The following is a 27,810-nucleotide window of genomic DNA, read 5'->3' as shown; positions in this document are numbered from 1 at the left end:
CCATGCTATATATTTGTTTTATTGGCTGCTAAGAATGGTTTTGATTGATTCATCTCAACCTGCTACAGCTGGTGATATTGCCAGTGCACTCAGCAAGTATGTCACATTTCTTTAGCTGCTGCACACACCTAACTTAGCAAAGCTGAAATGATCAGACACATAACTGGGCTGAATCATCCTCCCTGCTCACAGGCTGGTCTGCAGATGTGTGGGATGAAGCAGGAAGGAGGAAGCAGATGTGTGGGAGGAAGAGAGGCACAAAGGTAGGTCAGACAGGATGCAGAAATGTGGTTACACAAGAAACGCTGCAGGCCTCGAGCTGCTTGCTCTCCACGTGCCTCTCTCATTCTGCCCAAGAGAATGGGTGAAGTGGCTTTCTCCAGCTTTGTAACAAATTTAATATCTATGAATATTTACCGAGGCTATGGTACCATTAACTTAATGGCAGGGCCGTTAAGCTTTCTGACCATAGCAACTTAACAGTTTTCCTCACCAGCTTTTTTCTCCTCCCAACAAACTGCATCTATTGTAACCAAATTCTGGATATTTTAAAAGCAGGGAAAAAACATATTTCATCCTGGCGTGTTTTTTTTTCTTTTTTTTTTTTGTCCCCCTCCATTTAATACTCATTTCGTAGTGAGTAAAATACGCGCATTTCAAAATTTATTTCAGCCTGAAGAACAAAGTATTTTTGCAATAGTTAAAAAATAAGTATTGTACTTGTTTTTCATTATCTAAAGAAAGTTTAAAGAGAAATTAATGGCCTTTGATTTATTCTTGCCCAGTGTAAGCACAAGCTGAAAAATGTTGTTAAATTGCACAAACTAATTTCTCTGTATTTCCACAGAACTGCTTTAAGCAATAGTTGTATTCACTGATAAATTGCCCGCAGATAAATTATCCATCCTGACCTGTTTTATTTACCAATTAGAAATCTGTTTCTCTCGACACTGTTTTCCAGCACGTTAGAACAGTACCAAGGTTTTACAGATCACTTATGTAGCAGGACACAGCTACTGTGATTTGTTGTTTTGTTGTTTTTTTTTTAGATTGAAGGTATGCACTTTTTTCTTGACCATACATATAATTTTAGCCCATGTGAGTGCTTATCAAAAACTAGAGCTATTTTTAATGCCATGAAACTAAATACTAGTGATAATCTTAAAATTTTTGTAATAGATGCATATTGTCCAAGAATGTCCAAGAATCCTTACTAAGGGCATAGGGTTTATCTTTATGTGGCTATGCCTGTGAGCTAAACAGTAGTGTTCTGAAGAATTGGAGTACATTAATGTTTATAAGACAGTCATTCAAGGATCAGGCAAAATTGAATTCAGTATAAATAATGGCAAATTACTTTTTTTTTTTCCTTATCCAATTCTTTTTTTTTTTTTCTTAAAAAAAATAAATTACATATATATATATATATAAATCTTTTTCACATAATGCATTGTCTCCAGAAAAAAGAAATTCACACCACCCAGAGAAGTATACATGGGTATGAACACTGCTGCTAGATGTCTGGATTTATTTTAGTTTTGTGTAGTTGTCGCTGGAGTGAGTGTACGTGTTGCTGCTTCAGTGGTGATGGTGGTTAAATGTGGATTGTCCCTTTGGAGAGACAGCTGGCCTCCTTTTCTGTATTTCAGAGGAAAGGTAATTAAAATGCTCTATTTTATTTTCAGACAATGCTAATGAGGAAGAGTTGGAAAAGATCAAGTAAGGTAACTTTTAGCATGTGGTCTTCTGGCATTTTTATTACAAGAACTTTGATGTTTTACCAGATATGCCATGCAGGACTCGTGACACAAGATTTATCATCTTCCTAATTGTGTTTTAATGAAATTGTTTGTATTCTGTCAAATCAAAATCATGAAACAGCTTAACTTTTAATGTAATTATTACATCATTCAAGTTTGTTGTAGCATTTTAGCTTGTCTTGGAAGTGATGTAGTTACTTCTGATAATGACAAGTAAAGGTGTCTTTAAACTCTTAAACTCTTTTTTCTGATAGCTTTAATATCTCATGTATAAACAATTTCTTTTAACACTTACATGTTAACATTTAGAAAAAGTTCATGTCAGAGGGTAACTCATTTTCCTATTACTTATTATTATTACTGTTTACAATGCTTGTGTGAAAAAAAAAACATTCCCAGTGGCGGCTCTCAAAGATAAATTTCTCTGACTGCAGGACATGCACATATAGCAAAGAACAGTAGCCAGGTTTTCCAAGAGCAGAGGAATCAGTCTTCACTTTATACAGCTCTTTCAATGCATCTCCAGGCAAATTCAGTATGTGACTTTTCTACTCCTAGGAGTCATGTGAGTGAGAAAAAGGGTTAGTGTATATTCTTTTCGTCTAGGGAAAGGCTGGGAGATTCACTGTAGCAGAGTACATTCAGTCTTTTCTGGTATGTGTTTTCAAAAACATAAAGAAAACTTTTATAATTTCATAGCATTTTCAGGCTGCTCTTACTGAATGCTGTTATACTGCTTTTGAGTTGAGTTGAGCCTTATTATTTATAATTAGAAATAATTTTATATATGAAAGTTTAAATAGTTTTAAATCCGTAAGTCTTCATCTGCATTGGTAGATTTTTTTTTTTTAAATATATTTTCGTGTAAAGGTGTTAAAATGAGAGCAAATGAAATAGCTATAAAGGGTAACTTCATAAAATAAGTGATTTACTTTTCTAGCATACTGATGGACAAGGTCATAAGAGGTTATTGATAAACTGTGTTTTATGTACTGCTCACTTGAAAATACTCTCATGGTATTTTTAACCTTAAAAAAAAAAAAAAAAAAAAAGAGCAGGGTTTATAATTCTTGGGCTCTGATTTGGGTTTTCACAGTTTGTTTCTGTGATACAGGATGGTATGTAATCGTTTCCTTTCTGAAATCTATGAAGCAAAGATAGTTGGTGATCTGGTGGTGTGTAATATTTTGCTTCTCGTATGGCTTCTGTAACGTTTCCCAAAACACATACACAAGTTGCTCAAACTTCTACAGTTGTGAGGTTGGCAAAGGGCCTGGCTGTTTTGCACCCTGCCAGCATTGAGCGAAGTCTTCATCTGCTCAGCGTATTGGAGGAGAGTTTGTAAAATCAGTTTAGGAAAAAATTGTCACAAACTTCTTTTCAGTTTGATGCAAATGTGAGCTTTGCTAATCCAGAATGAAAGGTATGACATGATAGCTGGCAATTCTTCATAGCTGTTCACCTGAGTTTTTAACCTGCATTTTCCTTTGTTAAGTTAATTTGGCAACACTTAATTCAGTAGTCACCATTTTTGAAAAGGGGAACATCAGAAGATTTAGCAAATAGCAAACACATGAATTTAAATATTACTTTTTTTTTTTTTTTTTTACATTTATCTCAGCTAAAGTCATACTTTCGCCTAAATTTGTAATACATGTATAATGTGTAATATGCATTGCTATGCTTGTAATCGATAGACTGAAGTCTTCCAGTTAAGCCACAGAACTGTGTGATAAACTGCGCTGTTTTTTTAATTAAAGTCACATTTGATCTAATCTGCACATTTGCCTTGCAGGACTCTTCCAGAATTCCAAATCCCTGAACTGTTTTTAGGGGGGAAAAAAAATAAATAAATTAAAAACATTTTATTTGCAAACAAATCTCTCCAAAAAAAAAAAAAAAAAAAGAGTTTCCTCAGGGGTGTGGAAGTGTGGAGTGACTGATATTAAATAAGATGTCATTTGCCCATTTAAAAAATGTTGAGAGACAGGTGCTTAATGCTTTTAGACAATAAAGAAAGTTCCCTATTTGAGATCCTTCATCATGGCGAAGTATTTGTATTACATTTATGAGAGTTGAGAAAAAACTTTTTTTTTTTTGAAATATCATTATAAATTTTCCATTTTTTTTTAGCTTTCTGAAGTCTTTTCACATGACACCTCTAGGAAATCAATCTGATTTTGTACGTTACGATAGTGTACATTTACTGTTTTAAATTGATGTACTTTAAATCTAGATTTAAGACATAACAAATGCACACCGTTATCACATCACTATGCTACGAACTGCTTAACTTGCTTGTAACATGAGCAGTAGCTGAAAAAGAACAGTAACTAATCTTCTGTGTGACAGTATTAAACTGTTCATATCCTCGCACACAATTACGTTAGATAAATACTCAATCTCTACTCCCAATTACTGCTCCCCTTCTGAATCCTATTGATGAAGTTAGGGTCTCATGAAATACCCAGGTAAATGAATTTCTGCACCTATATGCATCTACTTGTGGGTAAACTAGTATTTTCAACCAGTGTTGTAAACATCTTTTAGTAGTGCTGCAAAAAAAAACTGCTTTTATTTTTGTGTATTTTGGTGTGTAGTAGCTTTGTTGGTTTTGTATTTGTTATTTTATTCTATTTCAAACTTTTTGCTGTCATGTTTGCTTTATCTCAGACATACTCTTGATCAAAATGCATGAGAGCTAGATGACTCCCACCTCTGTCTGGGTCAGAGGTAATAGTAATCTTTCACTGAATCTAGCAAGAATGAAATTCAAACAGTTTTGAAGTCAGCGTATGCATCCTGTGGAAAGTTAAACTTCCTGTCTTCAGCAACAGGAGACTGCCAATGGTCTATTTTAAAAACCAAAGAATACAAACCATCATATTTGTGTTCGGAAGGTACACTTTGCACTCTGTTTAGAATTTATTTATTTCATCCACCAGAAAACAGATGTTGCCTTAGAGCAAACTACTGGTCAGCGGTTACAACTTTGCAGGTATGTCTCCAGTGCTCTGGGAGACTAACTAGCTCTGCTTCTACTAGTTGCAACAGCATTCATTACTATTTCTGTACTAAGATTCATTATACCTCGAGTAAAGACGGGAATAGATTATTCAATATTTCATGCACTCTCTTGTGATCCAGGTGTTTGGTCAATAACCCCAATGTGGCCATGCCTCGGTTCCTAAGGTTCAGTTTGTTAGATATTCCATGTGGTAGCAGTCAAGGGCTACAGCAGAAAAAAAAAAAAAAAAAAAAAGAAAAAAAAAAACAAAGGAGGGGAGGGGAGAAGAGGAAAACTATTTGTATGGTCTGAATAGTCAGAGGCATTCATTTCAGCCAAGTAGATGATTTTTTTAAGCTTCCACCAGCTTTTTCAAAGGAAAAAATGAACAGCTTTGACCTCTGTCAATAGTTTTTTTTCTTTGTGCGTGGAACCTGATTTTTTTGGCTTTCTTGGTACTCCGTGTTGATCACACAGTTTTTCTTTAGGACAGGTTTTTCCTTTTCTTTTTCCTTCCCATAAAGATACACACTTGTCTTTCTCTTTATGGGAAGACCTCCTGGGTTTTGACCTGCATCCTGGTTTCCCTTCAGATTTATTTTTTTTTAACTGAAATTATTCTCCATACCACTTAGCTTTATATGCTTCTTCACAGGCTTCTGCTACCTATGAAGTACTCACTTTGCTTTTTTTCTTTCATTTCTGGCAATACAGCTTTCTTGCTTGCTCTTGTTCCTTGGTTTGAGGGAAAAAAATTCCTTTTCTCTTGCTTTCTAAACTTTCTGGATACCAGATATAATGTGGTAAAACACCATTGTCTAGCATTAACAGGAGCACAGAAAAGCCCAGACTTGCCAGGGAGGTGATTTATTACTAATAGGTAACACCCTCTTTGACAGTGAGATGGTTAGTGCTAATTGCTGAAGTGATTTCCATTAGAGAAACCTTGAGGTGAAAGCTAAACAGGTGATGAGAAATAAAACATTACTTTTTTCAGCATAAACCAACACAGATGAATTGGGAGGAGCTGTTTTCTGCTTTTTGCTATGCTTATAAAAACATTAGGAAGAAATTAGTTCTGGCTTTTTATTTACTCGTTTCCCTCAGCACAGAGGCTTAATCAGTCACTGAGGAAAGGATACGGGAAGAGCCTATTAAAATGTTGGCAGCATAAAAATGAGTTAGGAATATGCACATATTACTCTCCTTCTTCTCATTTTATATTCTGTTCAGTACAGTGCTGTCAAACATAACAACAAAAAAGTTGCCTCTTTTATTAAGTACTTCCTTTCATTTTTCTCTTAGCTTCTAATGATGAAATTTAATTTCTTTTGTCATTGCCTTTACTACCAAAATGTTTTTAAGATATAACCTTACTGCTTCTAGCACTTCTATAATGTGGTGTTTAACATTGAAATCAAAAGCATAAATTTGTGATCAATCAAGCTGTAATTGTACTTCACAATCACTTTATGTTAGAGTGAATGTGTTTTTCAGTCAAAATTAAGGTTTTTTGTTTGTTTGTTTGATGTTTTTCTTGGTTATAGCTGGGAAAGGAGAAGAGCCTATATGCTTCATTAAGAAAAAAAAAAAAAAGTTGAGTATTTTGTCGTTGTTACCTCCCACTACAATGCACTGACTTTTCAAGTGGCTCTCCTCGCAAAGAGTAAAGATTGCTTGTTTTTTTTTTTTTGTTTGTTTGTTTTGTTTTGTTTTTTTAGAGATAATCCTACCTGCATTTGACAATTAATCATTTTCATTAACCTTTCTTTGTGCCACTCTTTCAAAGAACATTTCATGTTATTTTGAGCAGACAGACTTTTCTGCAGAGAATCTGAAGGTACTGGTAAATTGGGTTCCTTTCTCTCTGATGCTGTAGAACTTGCTGTATGATTGCAGGAGGTTAATTCAGAAGAGTGCTGGGGATAGTGGCGTCAGGTAGTGTGTTTACCTGTACCTACAGGATAATGTACATAGAATTTGCTTTGAAAATTTTATCCTTGCTGCATTCCATGTGAGGTGAAGGCAATAGAATATGAAAGAACGATCTTGGGAAGGTTCCAGTGTCTCACCACTGTCTGCTCATTGCCCAGCCTCTATCCATGTTTGGGATCGACCCAAGACCTTGCACTTGCCTTGTTGATCTTCATGAGGTTCACATGCACTCACCAAGCCTGTCAAGATCCCTCTGGATGCCATCCCTTCCCTTTAGTGTATCAGCTGCACCACCCAGCTTGCTGTCATCCACAGAGCTACAGAGCTGCTGGGTAAGGAAATCTGCAGGAAAAGATAAGATGTCACCCTCTCTTAATTTAAAATTTCTCTTTTGTTTAATATTTTAGAACTGCAAATTTTAGAATGCACTAGAATGTATTAGTGCTATTAATTTATATTATTAACATGTGGCAAGCTCTTTCAGTGTGACTTTGATTACCTGCAATGAAAGCTCCGTTCTTCCCAGGAATTAAGATACATTAGTCTGGGTTGCAACAGGTTTTATATAAACTAAGAGTAAAATTAGTTTTTCATCCTGAAGTCTCAACTGTGAAGCTGTTTTTGGTTAATTACAGTTGGTGACGAGTGCATTCATTGCCTAAGGCAAGTGAATTAAAGGAGTTTGCAGTTTGTGTTTAGATAACTGTTTTTGCTTTAATTCATCATTACAATACTTTTATACATATACCTTTAAAAACAAAATTATAACTTAGGAACAATTGAAAAAAATGCTAAATGTAATGTGCCTTCAGCTCCTAAGTGCTGACCGTTTTTTAATTTTATTTCAGATGTTTTCCTAAAAAGATTCATGTTCAGTAGCACTCACTGAAATGCCAAAAACTGTGGCCTTATTAACTGATACTTTCATGCCTAATTCAAAATATTTGCTATATGTGACTGATTTGCCTTTTCCTAGCATGAAAAGCTGTATGAAGCATTTTTTCTATTTTAAAATTAAAACAAATGCTTTTCTGCTGGAACAAGATGTCTCTTGAGTAGAGAATAAAACTTGGAAATAGCAAATCATGGTTTAAGGATAACAAAGACAAGCAGAAATAAGGAGTAGTATGACATTTCTTAATTGAAGGAATTTACAATCAACGTAGCATCTTTCAAACAAAGCTGTTTATAATTTTAGAATAGGAGGTCAAATTATTTTGAGATGGTTTATAAGAAATTATTTTTTTTAAGTTTAAGAAGATATTAGCTTTTGTAAGCCATTGGGTTCTAGATGTCAGTTTATTAGGTGTAAATAGTGCTTGAAGGAAAACTGCTAAATAATGGAATATAAGTAAAAAAATGTCAGAATAAATACACCTGTCTGTTAGACGTCTGGTTATAAAAATTATGCAAATATTTGGTGAAGCTTGTATTTGCATTATGGGTACGTGAGTGGTAGCAGCTGTTATGGTTATCAATCAAAATAGCAGAGCAGTATTTCGTCGGCAAGGGGGGGGGGGGGGGGAAGGGGAGGGTGTCTGGGTTCAGATTTCCACTTCCAAAAGCTCAAGTAGTTTTCATCAAGTGTTAGTGGCCATTGTGCTTCCTTGTGTCACATCCACTTTGGTATTAAGACAGCAGAAAACAACATGATTAACAGGAGACCTGTTCACTTCTACATATTGCAAACACAGGTCCCAAGAGGAATTGCTGGGAGGAGGAGAAGGGTGAAGGTTAGCATTATACCAGCACAGGCTCTCCAACAACTCCTCCCAGCACCCCTTTGTCCTGTATAAATATTTCTGCCATTTTTCGGAAAATCTGAGGTCTAGCTAGTGCTTTTACTCCTCTAATAGAGTCGCAACCTTCATCATATTACACGTGAGCTGGCTCAAGTGTAAAAGTACAGCATAGCTTACCTTGAGTTTGTTTAAGTAATATGCACAATTGTTGGACTCTGGAAACCACAAAAATTCATGAAATGTTGCAGAAGTATCAGCTGTTATTACAAATATTGCAGTGTCACCAGAAGACTGTTACAACAGTGACAATATCAAGTTGTCAGAGCAAACGTCCTAGACCGGATTTAACATGGTAGTCATATTAGGAATACACAGGGCATAGGGTAGCGTAAACTTCTCAGGTTCTGAAAGGGTTAGATTAGCTTCTCCTGGAATGGAAATGTCCTCAATTAACAATTATTGTTGATCAGAAGATAAGATAAATATTCTTTCATATTACAGTAATTATCAGAAGTAATCCATTTATAAAGCTTGTTGACGAACAGTGAGCAGAAATTACAAGGAATTGTAGAGTCCCGCTGAAGGCCTTTTGAGTAGCTCAGTAGCTATCTGCTGATAAACTCTGCAAGGTGTTGTATTTTTTCTAATTTCTAACAGAGGAGAAGAATTTTCTGTCTGTTTTTTTACATCTGGTTGTCCTGTGATTCTTATCATGTAGGCAAGGTAGCATCTGTGTCTATTGATATTCCTAATCTTTTTTTTTCTTTTTTTTTTTTCTTTGCCCCCCCCCCAATTTAATTCTTATTTCATAGTGAGTAAAATACGCGCATTTCAAAATTTATTTCAGCCTGAAGAACAAAGCATTTTTGCAATAGTTAATTAAAAAATAAGCATTGTACTTGTTTTTCATGATCTAAAGAAAGTTTAAAGAGAAATTAATGGCCTTTGATTTATTCTTGCCCAGTGTAAGCACAAGCTGAAAAATGTTGTTAAATTGCACAAACTAATTTCTCTGTATTTCCACAGAACTGCTTTAAGCAATAGTTGTATTCACTGATAAATTGCCTGCAGATAAATTATCCATCCTGACCTGTTTTATTTACCAATTAGAAATCTGTTTCTCTCGACACTGTTTTCCAGCATATTAGAACAGTACCAAGGTTTTACAGATCACTTATGTAGCAGGACACAGCTACTGTGATTTGTTGTTTTGTTGGTTTTTTTTAGATTGAAGGTATGCACTTTTTTCTTGACCACACATATAATTTTAGCCCATGTGAGTGCTTATCAAAAACTAGAGGTATTTTTAATGCCATGAAACTAAATAGTAGTGATAATCTTAAAATTTTTGTAATAGATGCGTGTTGTCCAAGAATGTCCAAGAATCCTTACAAAGGGCATAGGGTTTATCTTTATGTGGCTATGCCTGTGAGCTAAACAGTAGTGTTCTGAAGAATTGGAGTACATTAATGTTTATAAGACAGTCATTCAAGGATCAGGCAAAATTGAATTCAGTATAAATAATGGCAAATTACTTTTTTTTTTTTTCTCTTCCGATTCTTTTTTCTCTTCTTTTTTTTTTTTTTTCCCATAAAACAGAATAAAAAAAAGTATAAATCTTTTTCACATAATGCATTGTCTCCATAAATAAGAAATTCATATGTTTATTGACATTCTTTTTTTGTTGTTGTTGGTTTTTTTTGTTTTCTTTTTTGTTTTCTTTAAGTGTTTTATCTGAGCTGTGTACGTATACAAGAATCTGGGGAACTGAGGAACTGGTGGGTTAAAGAATTTTGACTTTTTACTGGAATTGGCAGCAGTCATTTACAATGACGGCTCTGATTTGCATTGCTGTATTCGTATTTACTCTGTTCAGCCATGGAGTGAAGTTCTTTGCTACACTCCTTCTTGATTGTATTTAATTTCAAGGTTCCAACCCAAAGTTAGTCTTCGGATAGATAAACTTTTGAAGAAAACATGGCTGCATCATTTATTTATTTGATTTTATGACTTTTTTTGTTTAAGTAAATTTGTGGTAGGCACACTCTTCTAATCTGCCTGCAACAGCACCCAGAGGCACTCATTATTTTTGGGGTGGCTGTGCAGACATACCAATGACAGAAGGGAAAATGTTTTCATCCAACTAGGAAATCCTGTTTGTATTAGGCAATAAAACACAGGAGGACTAATGGCTGTATTTAATTTCAGACAGTTTAGTAGTCTAGTGAGGTGAACAATAATTCACTGAAGAGTTATGTCTGAGAAGCTGTATGTGGTCATTAGCTTACTTCATCTCTTAACTGCTGAACTGTTCTCAAGCAATAGATTTTGCATTCAAGGACACAGAGGAGGGGTGTGCCCTAGTGGTGTGTGTAGCAAGGAGATTTAGTAAAAGCAGATTCTGTTCACATGGGCACAAGCACTTGCAAGTGAGAGAGGTGGTTCTTCACACAGCACGAAGACTGGTCAGGTCAGGTCTGGAGGGGACAGCTCATGAGGCTTCTCCAACTAATTACGGGCTAGAGTTTCAAAGGTCGCTTAAATACCCAGAGATAAATAAAAATTTTTCAAAACTGCTTAGTAAAGCTTCTCTTCTATTGAAGAAAGTCATAACAAAGGTTTGTTGACTGATGCACTCATCCAGAACGTGTTCTTGCAGTCTTGGCCCTCAGAAGCCCTGTCCACAGCTTCAATAAGGTCCACGCTAAATGTGGAGCCTCAGCCCACAGTGACACCTTCCTTTAAGTCTCTGAGACGTTGCTCTGTACTGTGTCCCAAGGAGAGTACCATGGCACATTTGGCTTTGGGAGTGGACAACACTCCCAAAGTCCTGGAGGCCCAGGACTTACCAGTACCTAGATTTTTTCTAAGCCTAGGTTGGTTTGTGACTCAAATCCAGGACTATACACGCACATACAGAATTTTAAGCCATGTGGTAAGATCATCTTTCAGCTCTGCTGTTTATTTGGCGGACTATATTAATCATATCTAATGGGAGATACAATTCTATTTTGGTGTCAGCAGGTTTTCTCCTGTTGGCATCCCTAGCCTTTCCGCTACCCTGAATACAGATAGAACAGGGGAAACACAATTAGAAGCTAAATTTATCAGATCAGAAAATGTTATTTTTACATACTGCTTATGATAGAAATATTAAAGATATAAGATATGAAGAGATGTGTGTTTTTCTCTTGCAGGCAGCTATAAGCATCTTTTGACATGAAAAAAAATCTTTTTCAAAATCCTTTTCAAAAATCTAATTTTTACTTTCATTTGGGAAAAGAAAATTTCACAGTATGCAAGCTACATTTTTTTTTGATTGGTTGGTTGATTTTTGTTTTGTTTTTAATCACATTAATGCTGGTTAGCTGTGGCCTGAGATCTTGTCCTTGCTTCTATTGGAACTGTGACATTACACAGACAGCATGGCCAATTGCAGATGGAAGTATTCTGAAATATAACTTTACACCTACTCCCAGAGAAATTAAAAACTTTGCAGTTTCTTTAAGTTTTTATCTGTTTGTGGCAGAAGAGTGAAACCAGGATGCAACATGCATCACCTACTTTGTTGGAAATAAGGCAACTAAGAACTAGTCTCAAGAAATATTTCTTCATAGGAGCAACTAGGAAAGAGTCATGCTGATGTTTTCATTTTACTCTCATGGTTTTATTTCTGGCATTGTGGGATGGATTACGGAAGATTGCTTACATACCTAAAAAAGTACCTAGAAATGATGCAACTGTCTCATCCTGTGAAGTGAATGTCATAAGGAAAGACCTCTGATGTGAAATTAGTCTTATCTTCCATTATTTCATTTATTAGCTTTTGACAAATTTGACTTGAAATCTAGATATTCTCCTTAATTTTAGTTCCCACTAGCTGTAGTCCTTCTCTTTCAGTATGTCTCCCTTTTTCAGTTTGCTATTTCATGGATCTGTGTGTTGCCAATAAAGCCAGGGAGAGAAGAGCACAACCATGGTCCAAATGCCCTACCTCAGAGAAGCAGCAGCAGCAAGTAGCACATACCAGTTTATTTCTAGCAGCCAGCTTCTTTTATTCCAGCAGATTGAAATTTGAGCTGTAGCTTTGCTATCAGTCAACACGCCACTGGTATCTGATGAACACTTAACACATAAACTGTACAACCTGGCTCTGACCTGAAAGGGCTTTCTGAAGCAAAACATGAATACTTGTTCTCAGGATTTCTTCTTGGTTCTTGTAAGCTCCTATCTGACCCAGCTGTTCTACACTCCGTGCTGGATCATCTGGTCTTGCCTTGCCACCTCAAATGAAAATTACATTGTTTGATGAAACTCGCTACTGCTCATAAAAAATAAAATAAAATAAAATAAAATAAAATAAAATAAAATCTGTGTGCTTTATATGGTGGCAGCTGCTCTAATGCAACAAGTTATTTTAAGAAAACTATGGAACATAGGGAATTTAGGTCAAGTATATTCTCTAAATGATTCACTACCTTGTTTGTGACTAGTTAGGTAAAGAGTTAGGAGTTATGCTTAAGTTTTACTTTAAGAGTTCCACAGCTGTAAATGCAAACTAATGCTAATTTTCCATGAAAATATTCTGAAATTCATCTGGATTCCCACTCAGTTCTTTAAAAAGCCCTTATGGGTTCTTTGCTGAAATGTCTCAATGAAACCACTGTTTCTGTGCCAGTAAGAACTCTCTTTCTAAGCATGCTTTGTCTCATTTTTTTGATTCCCTAACTGGTCTCTCATCACACTGTGTTTGAAGTAGAGTCAGTTTTGGTTAATACCATTCAGTCCTTTTCTTCCAAACCTTCTAAGAAACCAAACAATTAGGAAATGCTACTGCTTGTTCACAAGACAAGTTTTCAGAAGTGTTGACTGTATACTACCAAACTAAGGGTATTATTGCTGAGGTAAAATTCATTACATTTAATAATTTTATCTTGTTGTAAATGTGATCTCTTCTAACAACTAAGTTTCTTTCCTGTGTCCTAATTTTTGTAGGGTTTCTACTTTCTGATGTCACACTGCTGCTTTATGTCACAGGTTAAGTTAAAAGTTACTCCACAGCTGAACTCCATAGTTCCTCGTTTGCCTTTGCAATAACAATAATTTTTTGAGAAACTTCTCTGCAGTCAAATCCTTCACTTCTGCAAGGTAGATCTTAACTAAACAGTGAAATATTTTGGCAGTAACCATATTCATTAGAATGAATAGTTATTAGAAATACATTACAATATGGTATGCAACATACTGCTAAAAGCATGTTACTTGGGTTTACTCTGACCCAGTCCTTATGTATAACACTTATCCCTACAGTTTGGTGAGAGCAGGTTGCAATTCAGTCATAATTCAGTGTACTTTTTGTAATCTTCTCTGGATAGTAAATAAAGTGAAATTCCTACCCTATGCATTTGCATGGTTATAACCATCCAGTTCTGTTTATCCTGCAAAAGACTCAAACAAAATTTGCACTGAAAACCCTTAAAAGGTGCAACAGAGATGAAGCTAATAATGCAACAGCATTTTGTTGCATGGATGGTTCCTGAGGCCACAAAGCCTTTGCTGCTCAAACTACATTGCATAATAAAGAGAATGCAGCCTTGATATATATTTATAGCCCAGTGTCTGTACAGACATGAGTTTTTTTGATTCCTAGGCAGAGTAATTTGTAAGTTAAATATTGTATAGCTATCTAATGTTCTGATTTTAGATAAGGCAATTCTGAATGAATACAATTGCAGCATAAGAGGTGTCCTCCCACACACCTGAGACGTGTTTTCTCTATCTGAAGAGTGCAGAAGTGGTATGTCAGTTCTCCCCACTCTTCCACCCCTAGTGGAGTTCATTGATGAATGCTGTGGCCATATGGTTTGTGGGTGTCTATGTGAACTTTTTTTCCCCAAAAGTTAGCAATTGAAAGGTTCACAACTTTCTACACAGTTCCAATTAAAGGTTCAGCAAAGTCTCATCATGAAAATCTTCAGCTAACGTGTTGATACTTAATTCAATTCTCCATGCTGCAAATAGTTGTCAAGCACAAGAGTTTATTGCTTTATTTTTCTGTGATCCACACTTTTCGTGGTGGGTTTATATTATTTTAATGGAGGTTTCATTTTCTTGCTGTTCTCTGTTTTAGTGTTTGTTGAAGTTCATTCAGTCATATGCAACTCATATAACAGACTTCATAACATTTATTTGTAGTGTTTCTAGTTCATTCTGCAGGGACGGAAGTGAAGCAGGAAGAAAACAGAATTGTCATTTTTTTTTTTTTTAACATTTCCTTAAGCAGTATTAGTTGAGCTTCATTCTGCAAAGCAGAACATGACATTACCTGCACATTACTCACAATTTTCTCTCCAAGCAATTCTTTATAATGTGGTTTACATATGTACTGTCAAATAACTTTAAAATGGCTTAAGACGGTTGTTCTACATTCATGATAATAGAAAAATGAACATTAAAACACAGGAAATCTATGGATTTGTTTTAACTAAAACTTTGTTTTTATTTCCCTGAAGTTTCAGACCCAGAGCTTGCGCCTCTCAGACCTGCACAGAAAATCTCAGCTATGGAGAGGGATAGTTAGCGTTACCTTGATAGAAGGTCGTGAACTTAAGGCGATGGATGCAAATGGGCTAAGTGACCCTTATGTGAAGTTCCGTCTGGGGCATCAGAAGTACAAGAGCAAGGTAATTTTGGCTGTGGTCTACACTGCAAATAGATTCTGTTTGAAATAGTTTCTTCCTGCTTGAGCTTTTTTTGTCTTGCATAAGTACTTAAATAATGCTGGGGATTTATTAGCTGTCACAGCACCTGGATTTTTCTTCAGATGTTTGTTGTATTTCATTATAAACCAAAATATAAATAAAATAAAGCCAGATAGTAAAAAAAGAAAAACAAAACAAAACAAAAGCTCTAAAAATGGAGGCACACCATATTTTCCATACAAGCTGTTGGCTTTTGTTTCTTGCTCCTGGTCCATCATTGCAGGGGACAATTGTACAGCGATTGTGACAAGTAGATACCACATTTGTGCCTTTCTGGCTTGATGCAAGTAGACTTGCATCATTTGCATAGTGGTGTCCTCAATGAGAATCATGTTTATGTTCTCATTTTGCTCATTGTGTCCTTGCCTCAAGTTTCATTAAGTTTTTGTATGTGTTTAACATGCAAGGAGGATTGATCAGGGAGAAAATGAGAGCTGCTTTGTTTCCTTGCTATTGTTTTTATTTTCCTCATTCCTGTTGGTTTGAAAATTGCTGTTTGTGGATGATGTTGGGATCACTGATGACACACCTTCATCTTTCTATGGCCGTGACAGCCCTTGTAGTCTTTGGAGCCAGAAGAAAGCAAAAGTCAGAAAAAGGCCACAAGTGTCTGGATGTCAACTTTGCAAACCTCAGAGCCAGCCTTAGGGCCTTCTGACCTGAAATTAGGCTTATGGGGGAATTGTTGATTCCCACAGGCTACTCACAAACTGTCTAAAATATATATATATATATATATATATATATATATATATATATATATATATATATATATTTAGCTGCTGTCTTAATTTCAACAAGTGAATTGACTGATAATCTGAACACTTTGTGTGGCATCATGTAGGGTTTCAATGCTCGTTAACTACTGTGTATAATTTTGCTTTTGAAAATGAAAAATATGCCTTGGTATTACTAAAATTTCGGTGAAGAGAAGTCTAGCAGGAATCCTAATTCAGACTGTAGTTTCTATCCCACATTTGAACTGGCTATCAAGGAAGTCAATTCCAATTCTCCTCTATTTCCATTTCTGTAACTATGGTTTTTAATATCATGTAGATTAGTGACATTTTCCCTGTCATTATTTGGATTATTTCTTTGGAGGAAAATAATGTTTCCTGTTAAGTATTTACAAAAAAAAAAAAAAAAAAAAAAAAGACACTGAAGAGGTACACTTCTTTTCAGACATCTCAGACAAAATCAGAAGATACACTTATCAGTTCGAAATACAGGAAAGATATTTTTTCAGAGGTGTAATACTGAATGATCATTATTTATAATCATGTGTCTTTACTGGAATAAGGTGGAGAGTAATTTACAGACTTATAAGAAAGTCAGAAATCTTTTTGTAGCCTTTTAACGAACAGCATGGGAAAGCACATGGGCTAACTGGCAGATCTTCATCTCAATATCCTGTACATACTGTTTGCAATAATCTCCATTTTATTTATTTTACTTTATTTTTTGTCTTCTGGGTAAAAAAGTGAAGCTATAAATTCATCACATTACACCGTTCTAGACCTGTCTTAACACTGTAAGGGAATTTATTTGTTCCTTTGATTGACTTTCAGTACCTCTGTTGTGTTATGACCAATGGAGTAACTGTTCTTTACTTTTTCTGTGATGTAGGTTGGAACATGCATAGGTGCTATGTGATTGATGTACTTCCCCCCCCAAAAAAAAACAAAAACAAAAAAACTATATATATATATATTTTATATATATACATACATATATATATATATATATGTATTATATATACATATATATCTTTGACCTTTTTAATCCCTTTTTATCCTTTGGCTTTATGATAAATAACTTCCAGTGCATAGTGTTGAGATTAAACATCTCTTAAATGGCATCAGGATCCATCTGCTGCTGTCAGTCCCCATCAATGCCTGAAGAATCATCTGGAAATCTATTTTTGTGTACTCACAGCCACCTCAGGGTCTGTATCTACCTACCTTTTCACCCCTGTTGTCACCAAGTTTTATTAAAGTGTTACTTGGTTTGAAAAAAAATATGTATATATATATACTTTTAAATCTGTGCATTCTCATGTACAAATCAAAATGAAGAAATCAAATCTCATGCTTTGAGGACTTAAACGTTTCAGTAGCTTATCTAGTCCTTAATCCTCTTTAATTTTTTAATTTTTCCATTTTTTCAAGTCAGTGAAATGCATCAATCTTGAAAGTGGAGATAGCTTCATAGGCAAAGTACTAGGACAGATGTGACCACTGTTTTGCATTTTGGTTTATAAACATACAAAGCTTCTGTAATGCAAAGCATATTCAGAAGTACATGGACTGAAGTATGTTGAAGTACAAATACATCTTTTGTTAGAAGTAGCTGGACTGAAAATGATTCAGAAAACTACTACTATCTGAGCAGCAAAGGAAAGGAAGTAAACTACAGTTGTTTATTTGTTTGATTGATTTCATTATTATTTTTTTTAAATTACATTTTTCTCCCAGTATTAAGGAAGCTGGGGAAAGATGAGACGACCAAATTATTTCTGTTTAAATACTCTTAGTCACCATCTACTTGTCATTTCAGGTGCTTTGTTTTTATTTAGGCTGAGGTAATTTATAGCTAACTGCTACTCAAGGTAGGGCATGATTATTCTACCAAAAAAAATGTATCAATTCCCAGCATAAATCCTTTGTTCTGACTGCTTTTGAAGGTGACAGGCTGCAAGATTTTGGGTGTTGATGATGTGTCGAAGAAGCATAAGAGAACTGACCAATAGTCTTTTAAAATTATTTTTTAAAAATCCTCAGTCCTTGAAATACACCTACCGCAAAAAATGCGTCCTGAACACAGACTCTAAAGACCAAATTTGAAATTCAAGAGAAAGTTTGCCTTCACAATGCAATATGTCGTTCTTTTTGCTCTTTTCAGATTGTGCCAAAAACTTTGAATCCTCAGTGGAGGGAGCAGTTTGACTTTCATCTCTATGAAGAGCGAGGTGGAATTATTGATATTACCGTGTGGGACAAAGATGCTGGCAAAAAGGATGATTTTATTGGCAGGTTTGTGCAATTACAGCCTTCTAGTTCCCTGGGGATGGGAGCAGATGATTAAAATGAACCTCGCCGTTGAAACTATTTCTTAGGATCATTTGTTTTTGCCTTTCTTTTTTTCAAAGGTGGGGGAGGATTTTTCACAAAGTAAGAGTGTAATTTGCTGCATTGGTGTTACTCTTTACCTTGACGGTGTAAAATAATTTGTGTTGACCAGTAGGTGGCAGCTTTTACCAATTGATAGGTTTAGGTTTTCCAAAATGAAAACCCCGTGTTTAGAACTATAATCAAGATGCAGGAGGTTCCATATGGCAACACCCAGCATAATTCCCATGACTAGTAATAAAAATGTAATACCAAAATGATATACCAAAATGTAATACCATTTTTCAGTCTACTTGGTGAATTAGAGTATTCTATGAAGGAAGTTCAAAAATGGTATAAATCTGTGTGATTGTGCTCCCTGTGACTGCCTCAGAGGATGATAGGTGTTTTCAAACATTTGCATAACTTGCCTTATGTTTATAGATGCTGTACAAAGACAGTGCTTCTTTGAAAGCTGAAAAGTGTTTACATCATATTTTAATAGATATCCATACATTTACAATAAAAATAGTAATTAATCCTGTATACTTTGATTGTTAGAATATTGGTTTTCAGTGTTTTCACTAGGACATTGATACTATTAAGTAGTATCAATACTATTAAGTATTGCTTTTTTGGGTAGTTAAAATTAGGAATGGAAATCCTACAGACTGAGCTATGTGCTTCTGAAGTCCATGTGGTTATGTTTCTACTAACCTTTTCCTCTCTGCTTCTGTTTAAGTTAATGGCTTTCTTTAGATCAATTGGATAATATTATGTGTTTATTTCCTACCATAAATAGTGGGAAGTCAAAAAAGATGCAGAATCTTTGGCAAGCAAACAGCCTTAATATCAGACAAAAGCTTTTCGAAAGCATGCATAGTACAATTCTATTTTATACAATGAAACACGGATGGAGCGATATGTTCATATTTGAAGTTCATATCACTATCTTTTCCATTTTTTGATTTTAGTCAGCACAAAGGGTAACAATGACTATTTTTCTGAAGAAGCGTAATCATTTGGACCTGTCTCAATGTGTGGCAAACCTTTGAATATCATTTCTATCTTCTGCTTAGCTTTAACCTTCTTATCCAAAACATGGTGAGTTTTGGAGGTCTCACTTAGGACTTTTCAGAACACAGACTTCAAAGCAATACTTACATTATTACTATTATCAGCAATTATAATATTAAGTTTAAAGTATTTTAAAGAGAACTGTATAAAATAAAGACACGGGTTTTGCTTCAGGGTGCTTGAAACCTAGATAAGAACAGAAACACAGAAATTAGAGTAGATGAAAAATAAGTAACTTTAGGCACATAAGCTATTTAGGTAGCTTTTCAGATATCTAAGAAAGTTATAATGTCTTAAGCTTAAGTACATTCTTTTTAGTAACTGGAAGCTATCATGGAAGTAACAAGAGATTTCTACATTTTATTCAGGCCCATGAAATGTGGTAGTATGAGAAATCTTCTCTTGAAGAAAAAATCTGGACACCTTTAGCATTTCTCCATGAGAGTATCTTGTTTTGTTTTGTTTTGTTATTCACCCAAACAGTTGTAATTCCTCTGTAGCACGAATGCCAGAAAAGATGCTCCTCTGACAAAACTCACCTGCAGTGCTACTGCAGTATGGAACTGATTTCAACAAAAAATCAGTGGTACTTCTCCCAAAATCTCACTGCGCTTGATTTTTGTGACCTTTCTGCTATCAGCATGCTTATAATCCCTCTTCACATTGTCCTTTCAGAGACTCTCATTTTCACCAGAGATGGCACCACATCTCTGGATAATGTAACCTTCAAACAAATTCTTCTCCGTGAAGAATTCCATGAAAAACTTTGTTATTTGTCAAACTCAATCTGAATACAAAAATAGGTCTTAATATTCACCTTCACTAATACTCTTCCAATCACTATGGATAAAACTCACCAGTACTTGACAGCTCTGCTTTACAGGGACCTCTTTTCCCCAGTTTCTTATTTCAAGGCTGTCTCTGAAAGCTGTAAATACTTTGGTACAGACACTACAGATTTGTTCAGAGTGTGTACTGTGATAAATAGATATTAATTTTATAAAGCAAGATTGAGTCTTAGTCCATGAGTAACATCTGAGTAAGTCTCTCAAGGCACATAGAATAAACTGAATGTTTTAACTCGGGTTCCAGGAAAGGTCATCATGTAGGACAGAAATGAAAGACTTCCTTGTAGTGTTCTAGCGTGTCTCAGTGATGGAGAATAATCAATTTCATCTTATTATGCTCTTCCTACTTTCTTACACAATATTTGAGCAGTAGCTATTATACAGAAATAACTTTTTTAAATGAAAACAATTTTTTTCTTGAGAAACTGCGCTGTCCAGCTGAAGTATGGTTAGGGAGAAGCCAGGCTCATTTGAAGAGATCGTGCATATTGAAAGAAACAGCAGACTGAGATAATAAAACAGAATAAAAAAAGTGTAAGGAGCTGTTCTCATCTCTCATCTACAATGTGTTTCTTGTTTGTTTGTTTTTTTCGTCTGTCGAGTTCAACTGCATGCAGAGCACGGGTGAAGGTCAGCAGAATTCCCTGTGCAAAATGCAGATTGGCAATCTGCTTTGCCCGGGAGTATCCTTGTTAGAGCAACATCCCAAAAACCAGTGATTGTGGGGATGGAGAGCAGGAGTTCCCCCACGATCTTGGTGTGGATGCGTTGTGGTGGGATGAGAGACGCGATGCCTACTGGGCAGCTGCAAGTCAGGGCTCCTGAGTGGAAGATTCACGGGACAAGCTCCAGTAGCCATGCAGAAAGTGGCACTGGTAGTACCCTGGAATTGACGTATTTTTTCTGTGTTAACTTCCTAACTTGCAAATTTCATTCCAAAGTAGAATGTCATAATTTCTTCTGGAATTATATTTTGTGTCAGCTGCACCTCAGTGAAATAAAAGAACTGGGAAGTCATGAACACAGAATTCTGTGGGCTGTGTATGCATTGTCATAATCATTAGTTTGGAGCACTGTGGAGAACCAGGATGAAGTCAGGATTATGACAAAGTGGAGATGGCATGTGTGCTCAGTCTGTGAGGGCCTGGGTTTGCAATCTTTTTTTGAGGGCAGGAAGATGAAAGGAGGATGTTAGAGAAGACTGGAGACATGGAAGTGAAATTCTGGCTTTGGGTCTGCGTGACAAGAAGATGGAAGTGGAAGGAGTGGCTTGTAAGAAAAAGGAAAGTATTAAGAGAGTGAGAGTGACAGTGTGGTATCCTAATTCAGAGGAGAAAGATATATCTGTCACAGAACAAGCATAAAGCTCTATCTTCATCTTGGTACCCAGACACATGTGGTGCGGTGATTCCCAAAGTGAGATGCTGACTGCTTTATTTCCATTCTTAACTTTGAGACCTATGTGTTAGTCAAATTTGAGTTGCAATTATATGCACAATCCATGTGAGTATAAAGGATGTAGTGCATTATGAACTTTCATCTAAGAATAACCCCCAAAAAAGGAAATCCTAGAACCACTTCAGTGTTTAATTTGAGATTTCAAAAGCCTAAAAAAAGACCTCATACAAAAGCTCTGAAAAAAAATGTATTTCTGATGATCTGCTGATTTGTATAAGGAAACACTGACAGATTCATGCAGCATGAAGTGAGGGATTAAATTCTGGCATTCTTCTGAAGATCATTCAAAGAAACAAAAAAAAAAATCAAGAACCAATTATGTGAGGTCTTTTTTTTCTTTCTTACATTTCTTACAAGCTTTCTTACATTCTAATGAGCATGTGAACTTGTAGTATTAGTCAATACTTCATCTGATAAGTAGAAATACGTAGGTACATGTATGTCTGTATGGTGTTAACTCCGAGCATGTTTAATATTCACATGTTTTTGCTATGTGTAAATCATTCCTTTTCCATATTGAGTCAATATACTACTGTATATTAAAAACACATACTGTGATACATTTATGTAGGTAATTCTATGATCAAAATGAAGGTGAAATGATTTTAATCTTCATGTAATTATTTAACTTTCTTATCATCTGTGTTTCTGAAGGCGATCCTGACTGTCACCTTTACGATAATCAGCTAATAAATCCTCATGATTGTTACACCTTTATGCATAGCAGTAATCTGAACAAATTGGCTGCTGACAGCTGCAATAAATTGCCAAGAATGAGTGCTGTCAGAGAACAAGTTGGTTCTGTGAACATACAGGATAAGTAAATCCCATGTCATGCAGTTTTATTCAGCTGAAGTTATTTGCAACCCAGTACAGCAGGATTTATAGCATTATTTATTGGTATAAAAAATGCGTGTTTATCTTAAAATGACATTGACTTTCACTCTTATCTTATGCCAGGAAATTACTGTAGACTTCATTTAAATCTATTTTCATCAGTATTTATAGATGTTACCATCTTTTATCAATCCTGGTGCAAATGAAGAACAGCAGAAGACCTTCTGCATTTTATATTCATTAAAGTTATGTATTAACTATATCAGTAGAAAAGTTCCATATGTGTTCTATAATTTCTCTGAACATTGTCATTAAAATTCAAACTGTTTTTGTGTTTGTATGTATGGGTACACACCTTATTATATTTATTTAATTTCATCCTCTTAAAATGGATGTTATGAATCCAAAGTTACAATACTGGAAATGAAATACTTTGATTTTGTTTTTCAACAGCTAATCGGCTATCTTTTGTCTGTTTAATTTTTTCATCATACTGAAGCTACAGAGTTTTTTTTGGGTGCACATAAACAGAAGCACAATGAGAGCTATACTGCTGCATTATTAATCTAAAAGCACAGTGATATACTGCTCAGAGTTCTAAACCAAAGTGGGATTTTTATATAAAATATTTATATCTTCTCAGTTTTATTTTTCCACCCAAATGTATATAATTTCACTATGGCAGACTGAATATTATCAGCAGAGAACTCAGTTGTGCTGTTCAGCTGTGTATTGGTACTGCAGTGTGCATGTAAAGTTAAGTGAAGGACAATGTGCTAAATGTGCTACTGTGAATGTTGCTTTGTCATTTTTTTCTAAAGATGTGGAGACTGTGGAGACTGTAATTTATATTAAAATACTGACAACTTTCTTTTTTAAATATTGTTGCCCAACAAAGAGGCTTTGAATAGTAGGTGTGAATGTCTGTGTGCAGCCTCTGTATTGAAACTGGAAAATTTTTAAATTTTGCAGAATTCTATGGAGACAAAATGGATTTTTCTGGATTTGTAAATAGGACTTTATTATGGTGGTATTTCATCTTTTTTTTTAACATATTTTTTACATGGTTGTTTGAAAAAGTCTGCACGTTGCAGTAACTTTGGAGGCAAATTTTATTTTTGAAGTTTAAATCTATTGTTTAGTATTCTATTGTAATGTGAGTTTTGATCTGTGTGTACATGTGAATTACACAGCAATTCTGTGTAAACACAGACAAGCACACAACCAACAGACTGTGTGTATAATAGTTTGTTGATTATACATGATGACTAAAGTTAAATCATTGCAGATGTATTTCTCTGTGTAAAACGAAGGTTTTGCCAGAAGCATTAACATCTAAAAATGCTTCTGTCGGGTCTGCCCTTGACAAATCCTGGGATGTGCTGAGCCATCTCCATTTGTGATTGTTTTCAAAGGGTAAATAGTGCATTTTGAAATCTGGCCTTCAGGTATTCCTCTCCTTACTTATTACTATCTCCGCACATGTTAGCTGCACCTAACAGTGCAGAGACATTGCTATTCTGCTAAACAGCAAGAAAGGGTCATCTTTGTCTTTAATGAAATCTTAATCAAATTTCTCTTACCAGGTATTTTATTGTTCACGGTTTTTATTGACATTTGTTATTTCCAAGTACTTTTGCAAAATTAGTAGTATTCCTGAAAGTATTAACTGAGATACAGAATGCTGCACACACACTGGCTATCTTTATAGATCCTTCTTCTTGCCCTTAAGGTCCTGCATATGGAAATTTACATTAGTGTATGAAGTAAGAGCTAAGAAATGAGAGGAAGGGAGAAGGAAAACTAAAATGGCTACCTAGATATGGGGGCTGCGACTGTAAATATGAAGAAAATTAGTACTGTTGAAAGGGGTATCTGAGAGTTTCTGGAAGACAGATTGGAGCCACGTGGAAGATCATGCAAAGTTGTTTTGACCAGCTAGTGAGGGGAGAACCATGCAGGAAAAATCAATGTTTCTAAAAACAAAAGAATGGTTTAGCAAAGGAAAGCGTTAATTTTGATGTGAAGAAATTACAGTGATGACAGTGCTAACAGTGTGTTCCTGTAGTGCATGGCTGTGCTGTGAGGATGATATAGGACATACCACATAATAAACCATCTGCAAGTACTTCTTTTTGTCTACACAATTTCAAACGTAAATCTGTAGTGTTATGGTGAAGAGCTATGCTTAGGAAAATGTTGATCTGTCATTCCAAAATCTGTCGATGGGATTTTGTGGCACGGCCCATATTTCTTTTAGCAAGCCATAAATACTTGTCTGCATTCAGGTATCGCTCAGTGGCCAGCGAAGTTGCCCTGTGCTTGGTGGGGCTCTCATGTTTCCATTATCTGGACCAACTTAACCATTTCTTTGGGTCCTGCCGAGCTCTGCAGCCAGGCCATGCACTCCCACCACCCTGGGGATCTCGTCCAGTGCCCCAAGCTCCCCTGCCGTCGGTGTCCTACTTAGCTGAGGTGCCGCCTCCAGCTCCTTGGGGAACTTTCCTGGTTTTCAGTCTATTGCCTCTCTCCGTCACCTATCACAAGCACAGCGTGGGGTCTGTAGTTTTATTTCTTTCTCATTATCTCTATGCTTAAAAATGCCACACTCTGGTTCCTCCAAGAACTTCATGTAACTGCAGTCCTGTCTTTTTGAGCCCTATCATTTTCTGTCGCTGCCTTGCAGAATTTCCGCTCTCCGTTTGTTTCCTGGTTTTACTGGAACATTTTACTCTGCTCATAAAGGCTACGGAGTCTCACAAATTGTAGCAGTTCGTGCCTCGCTTCTTCTGATGTGTGGCCAGCTCAGTTCTAATTGCAGAATTGCACAGTTTCCTCTCCTTGGCATCCTTTGGAGCAGCATAGACCTGGATCACAGTGGAGTTAAAAGGCTGTCTTTCTGAACAAGTCGTGACGATAATTAAGTTGCCTGGGTTGTAGCCAAGTGGTGCTTTTCTGTCCCTATCACTTAGGATTGTGCCAATTCCTCTTTTATGCTTTATTTTGTCATGTGAGAAAATGATCTCGCTATCTGCTGTCTCTCCCTTGCCTGGCCACCTGGCTTTTAAGAGGCCTTCTATGTCATGTCGCTACCTTTGTATTTCATTCATTAGCAAGGATATTTCACCAGGGTGCCAAAGCGGTCTTACATTCCAGGTTCTGTTAGAACTAGAGAGGGGAGGTGATTTTTGCCTCTTAGACCTGCTGATAATAAAATACTACATATAGTTCTGGTTTCCACACTTTAAAAAGGATGCAGGAGAAAATTTCACTGGATCAGAAAAGTTACAAAAAGTCATTTGAGGGCTGTAGGAGATGTGTTCCAAGGAAATATATAGGGAGCTGGTGGTGTTTAGAATATCAAAAGGAAGATCAAGAAGAGATGTGATTATGGTATATGAGTACCTTCACTAGAAGAAAATATGGGGTACCAGTGGCTTTTTTTAACCTAGTAGAGAAAAGCATAAAAAGAACCAAAGGCCAGATACATTCAAATTAAAAATAAATCAGAAATTCCTATTTCTAACATTTCAGGTAATTAACACACGCTGAAGACATGCTCAGAGGAAGTGGTGCATTCCCCTTAAATCTTCAAATCCTCTTTCTGGGAGTTGCACCATGTCTCAGCTGCTAGATACCTATCACAGTCCAGTTGTGTGAGCTTGAGGCACCTACATGATGTTTTCCTCCGTTCTCATGTCTCAAGGCCTGCAAATCCAGATCCACGTGGCACCTGGTAATGTTCATGTGCAGAGCTGAGAAGGGAGGTAATTCAGGAAGATGTATCTGTGTCAGCTACCCAAGGGCGTATTCAGCTGTCCCTTCCTGGCACTTCTAGCATTGTCATAGTTGTGCACTGAAGGGACTGCATAACATGGGGCAGTGGTATAATGCAGAATACTCTAATTGCCCTAAAAGCTAAAATTTCCTGAAAGGTGATTTATAGCCATGCTTGAAAATCTGTCTGCAGAGGTAATGGCTATTTTTGCTATAGTTCTTCATACTGGCCTCTTCACCAGAGGTAAACTTTTCCTGTCACCAGCAGCATGATATATATATATATATATAATGCCATGAAAATTGAATTCTCCAAAAATTGGTATTATCTCCTGTTTTCAATGTGACTCCAGCCATATGCAACTTATGGTCTTCTGCAAACGTCTATAATTTTTCATGGTCCTCAGTGGAGAATAAAAGACAAAAATTCCTGCCACTGCCCTGCTTGTTCTGCAGCAGCTTCTGGTAGCATTCAAGTTCACCTTCATCCTCAAAGCATCTTTATTCTCCATGGAAACACTTGTAGGTGACAAATATGACTAAAAGAACATCTTAACTGATGTAAAAGTGAGCTTTAAAGCTTGGAATACAGGTGTGTGATCTTGGTTATGTACAACTTTGTATTTAGCATCTCCCATGCTTGCATTGCTTATAAATCATTGTCTTAAAATATTTAATGTTCACTATTTAATGTTATTTAATGTTCAACCTGAACTTTCCAACGCTGTTAAATCTTGAAAAGTACTTTGTGAATTCTAGATTTTGCAGGTAAATTAAATCAAAAAGTTTTGTAGGTTTTCCTACTGGTGTTAGTTATTCTAGGATAAGATTACTGCTTAGCCAATGTCTCACTGAAAACACGCTTCCTTCATTGTTTTGCTCCCATGCAAAGATCTAATGAAAACAAAAAACAGATCTAACAACAGCAACAAATTTCAAAGGAAACTTTTGGTGTAAGAAAAAACAAAGGGTTTTTTTTGTTTGTTTGTTTGTTTTTGTTGTTCTTTTCTTCCCCCCAGGAAGAACTCAACTATTAATGGAAAAGATCACAATTTTTCTAACAGTGTAAACAGTATAATGTTTGTATTTGCTTTTTCCTTCATCTTTGGACTGCAGTGCATGTGCTGCCAATGCACTTGCCTTATGCCTAGTGCTCCATCCACACTTCCTGTGATGCAAGTTAGGTGCATGCAAGTTGTATCTCCTGCAAAATGTCACCCAGAGCAGGGGCTGTGGCACAGAATGAGCAATGTGCTTCATCTGACTTAGTAAGGACATTGTTGCGCTTAACTGGCATTTCCATAAAGCACGGTGGTGCCATTCCTTGATGGAGTACCCTCAGATTTTCATAAAATTATCTGTGGGCCATTCTGAGAATATTTTTCTTGTAAAATGATTAAGACCTTCACTAGAAGAAGTTTCCAAGACACTTCCTACCTCTCTGTATGATATTAAGAAGTAACTAGCTGGTGATTTTTCATGGAGATCTATAAAAAATACA

The 27,810-nt window shown here is 35.9% G+C and overlaps 1 protein-coding gene across 15 annotated transcripts in view; it reads left to right on the top strand.

Moving 5' to 3' along the window:
* The window catches only part of MCTP1 (multiple C2 and transmembrane domain containing 1), a 271,275-nt gene that overhangs the window by 122,899 nt on the left and 120,566 nt on the right, over positions 1-27,810 (top strand). For 8 of the 15 annotated variants that reach the window (XM_072031696.1, XM_038169782.2, XM_072031693.1 and 5 more), the window contains 3 exons: positions 1,686-1,724; positions 14,957-15,127; positions 18,107-18,237. In XM_072031696.1, coding sequence (XP_071887797.1) covers positions 1,686-1,724; positions 14,957-15,127; positions 18,107-18,237 — 341 coding nt within the window. Of the gene's footprint in view, positions 1-1,685; positions 1,725-6,314; positions 6,364-6,860; positions 7,035-14,956; positions 15,128-18,106; positions 18,238-27,810 lie in introns of those variants that run through there. The other 7 variants (XM_072031692.1, XM_072031695.1, XM_072031700.1 and 4 more) reach the window with 2 other exon arrangements.

The sequence above is a fragment of the Anas platyrhynchos genome, chromosome Z, assembly GCF_047663525.1.
Source record: "Anas platyrhynchos isolate ZD024472 breed Pekin duck chromosome Z, IASCAAS_PekinDuck_T2T, whole genome shotgun sequence".
In the NCBI taxonomy this organism is placed as follows: domain Eukaryota; kingdom Metazoa; phylum Chordata; class Aves; order Anseriformes; family Anatidae; genus Anas; species Anas platyrhynchos.
This window is presented reverse-complemented; position numbering and strand designations above follow the sequence as displayed.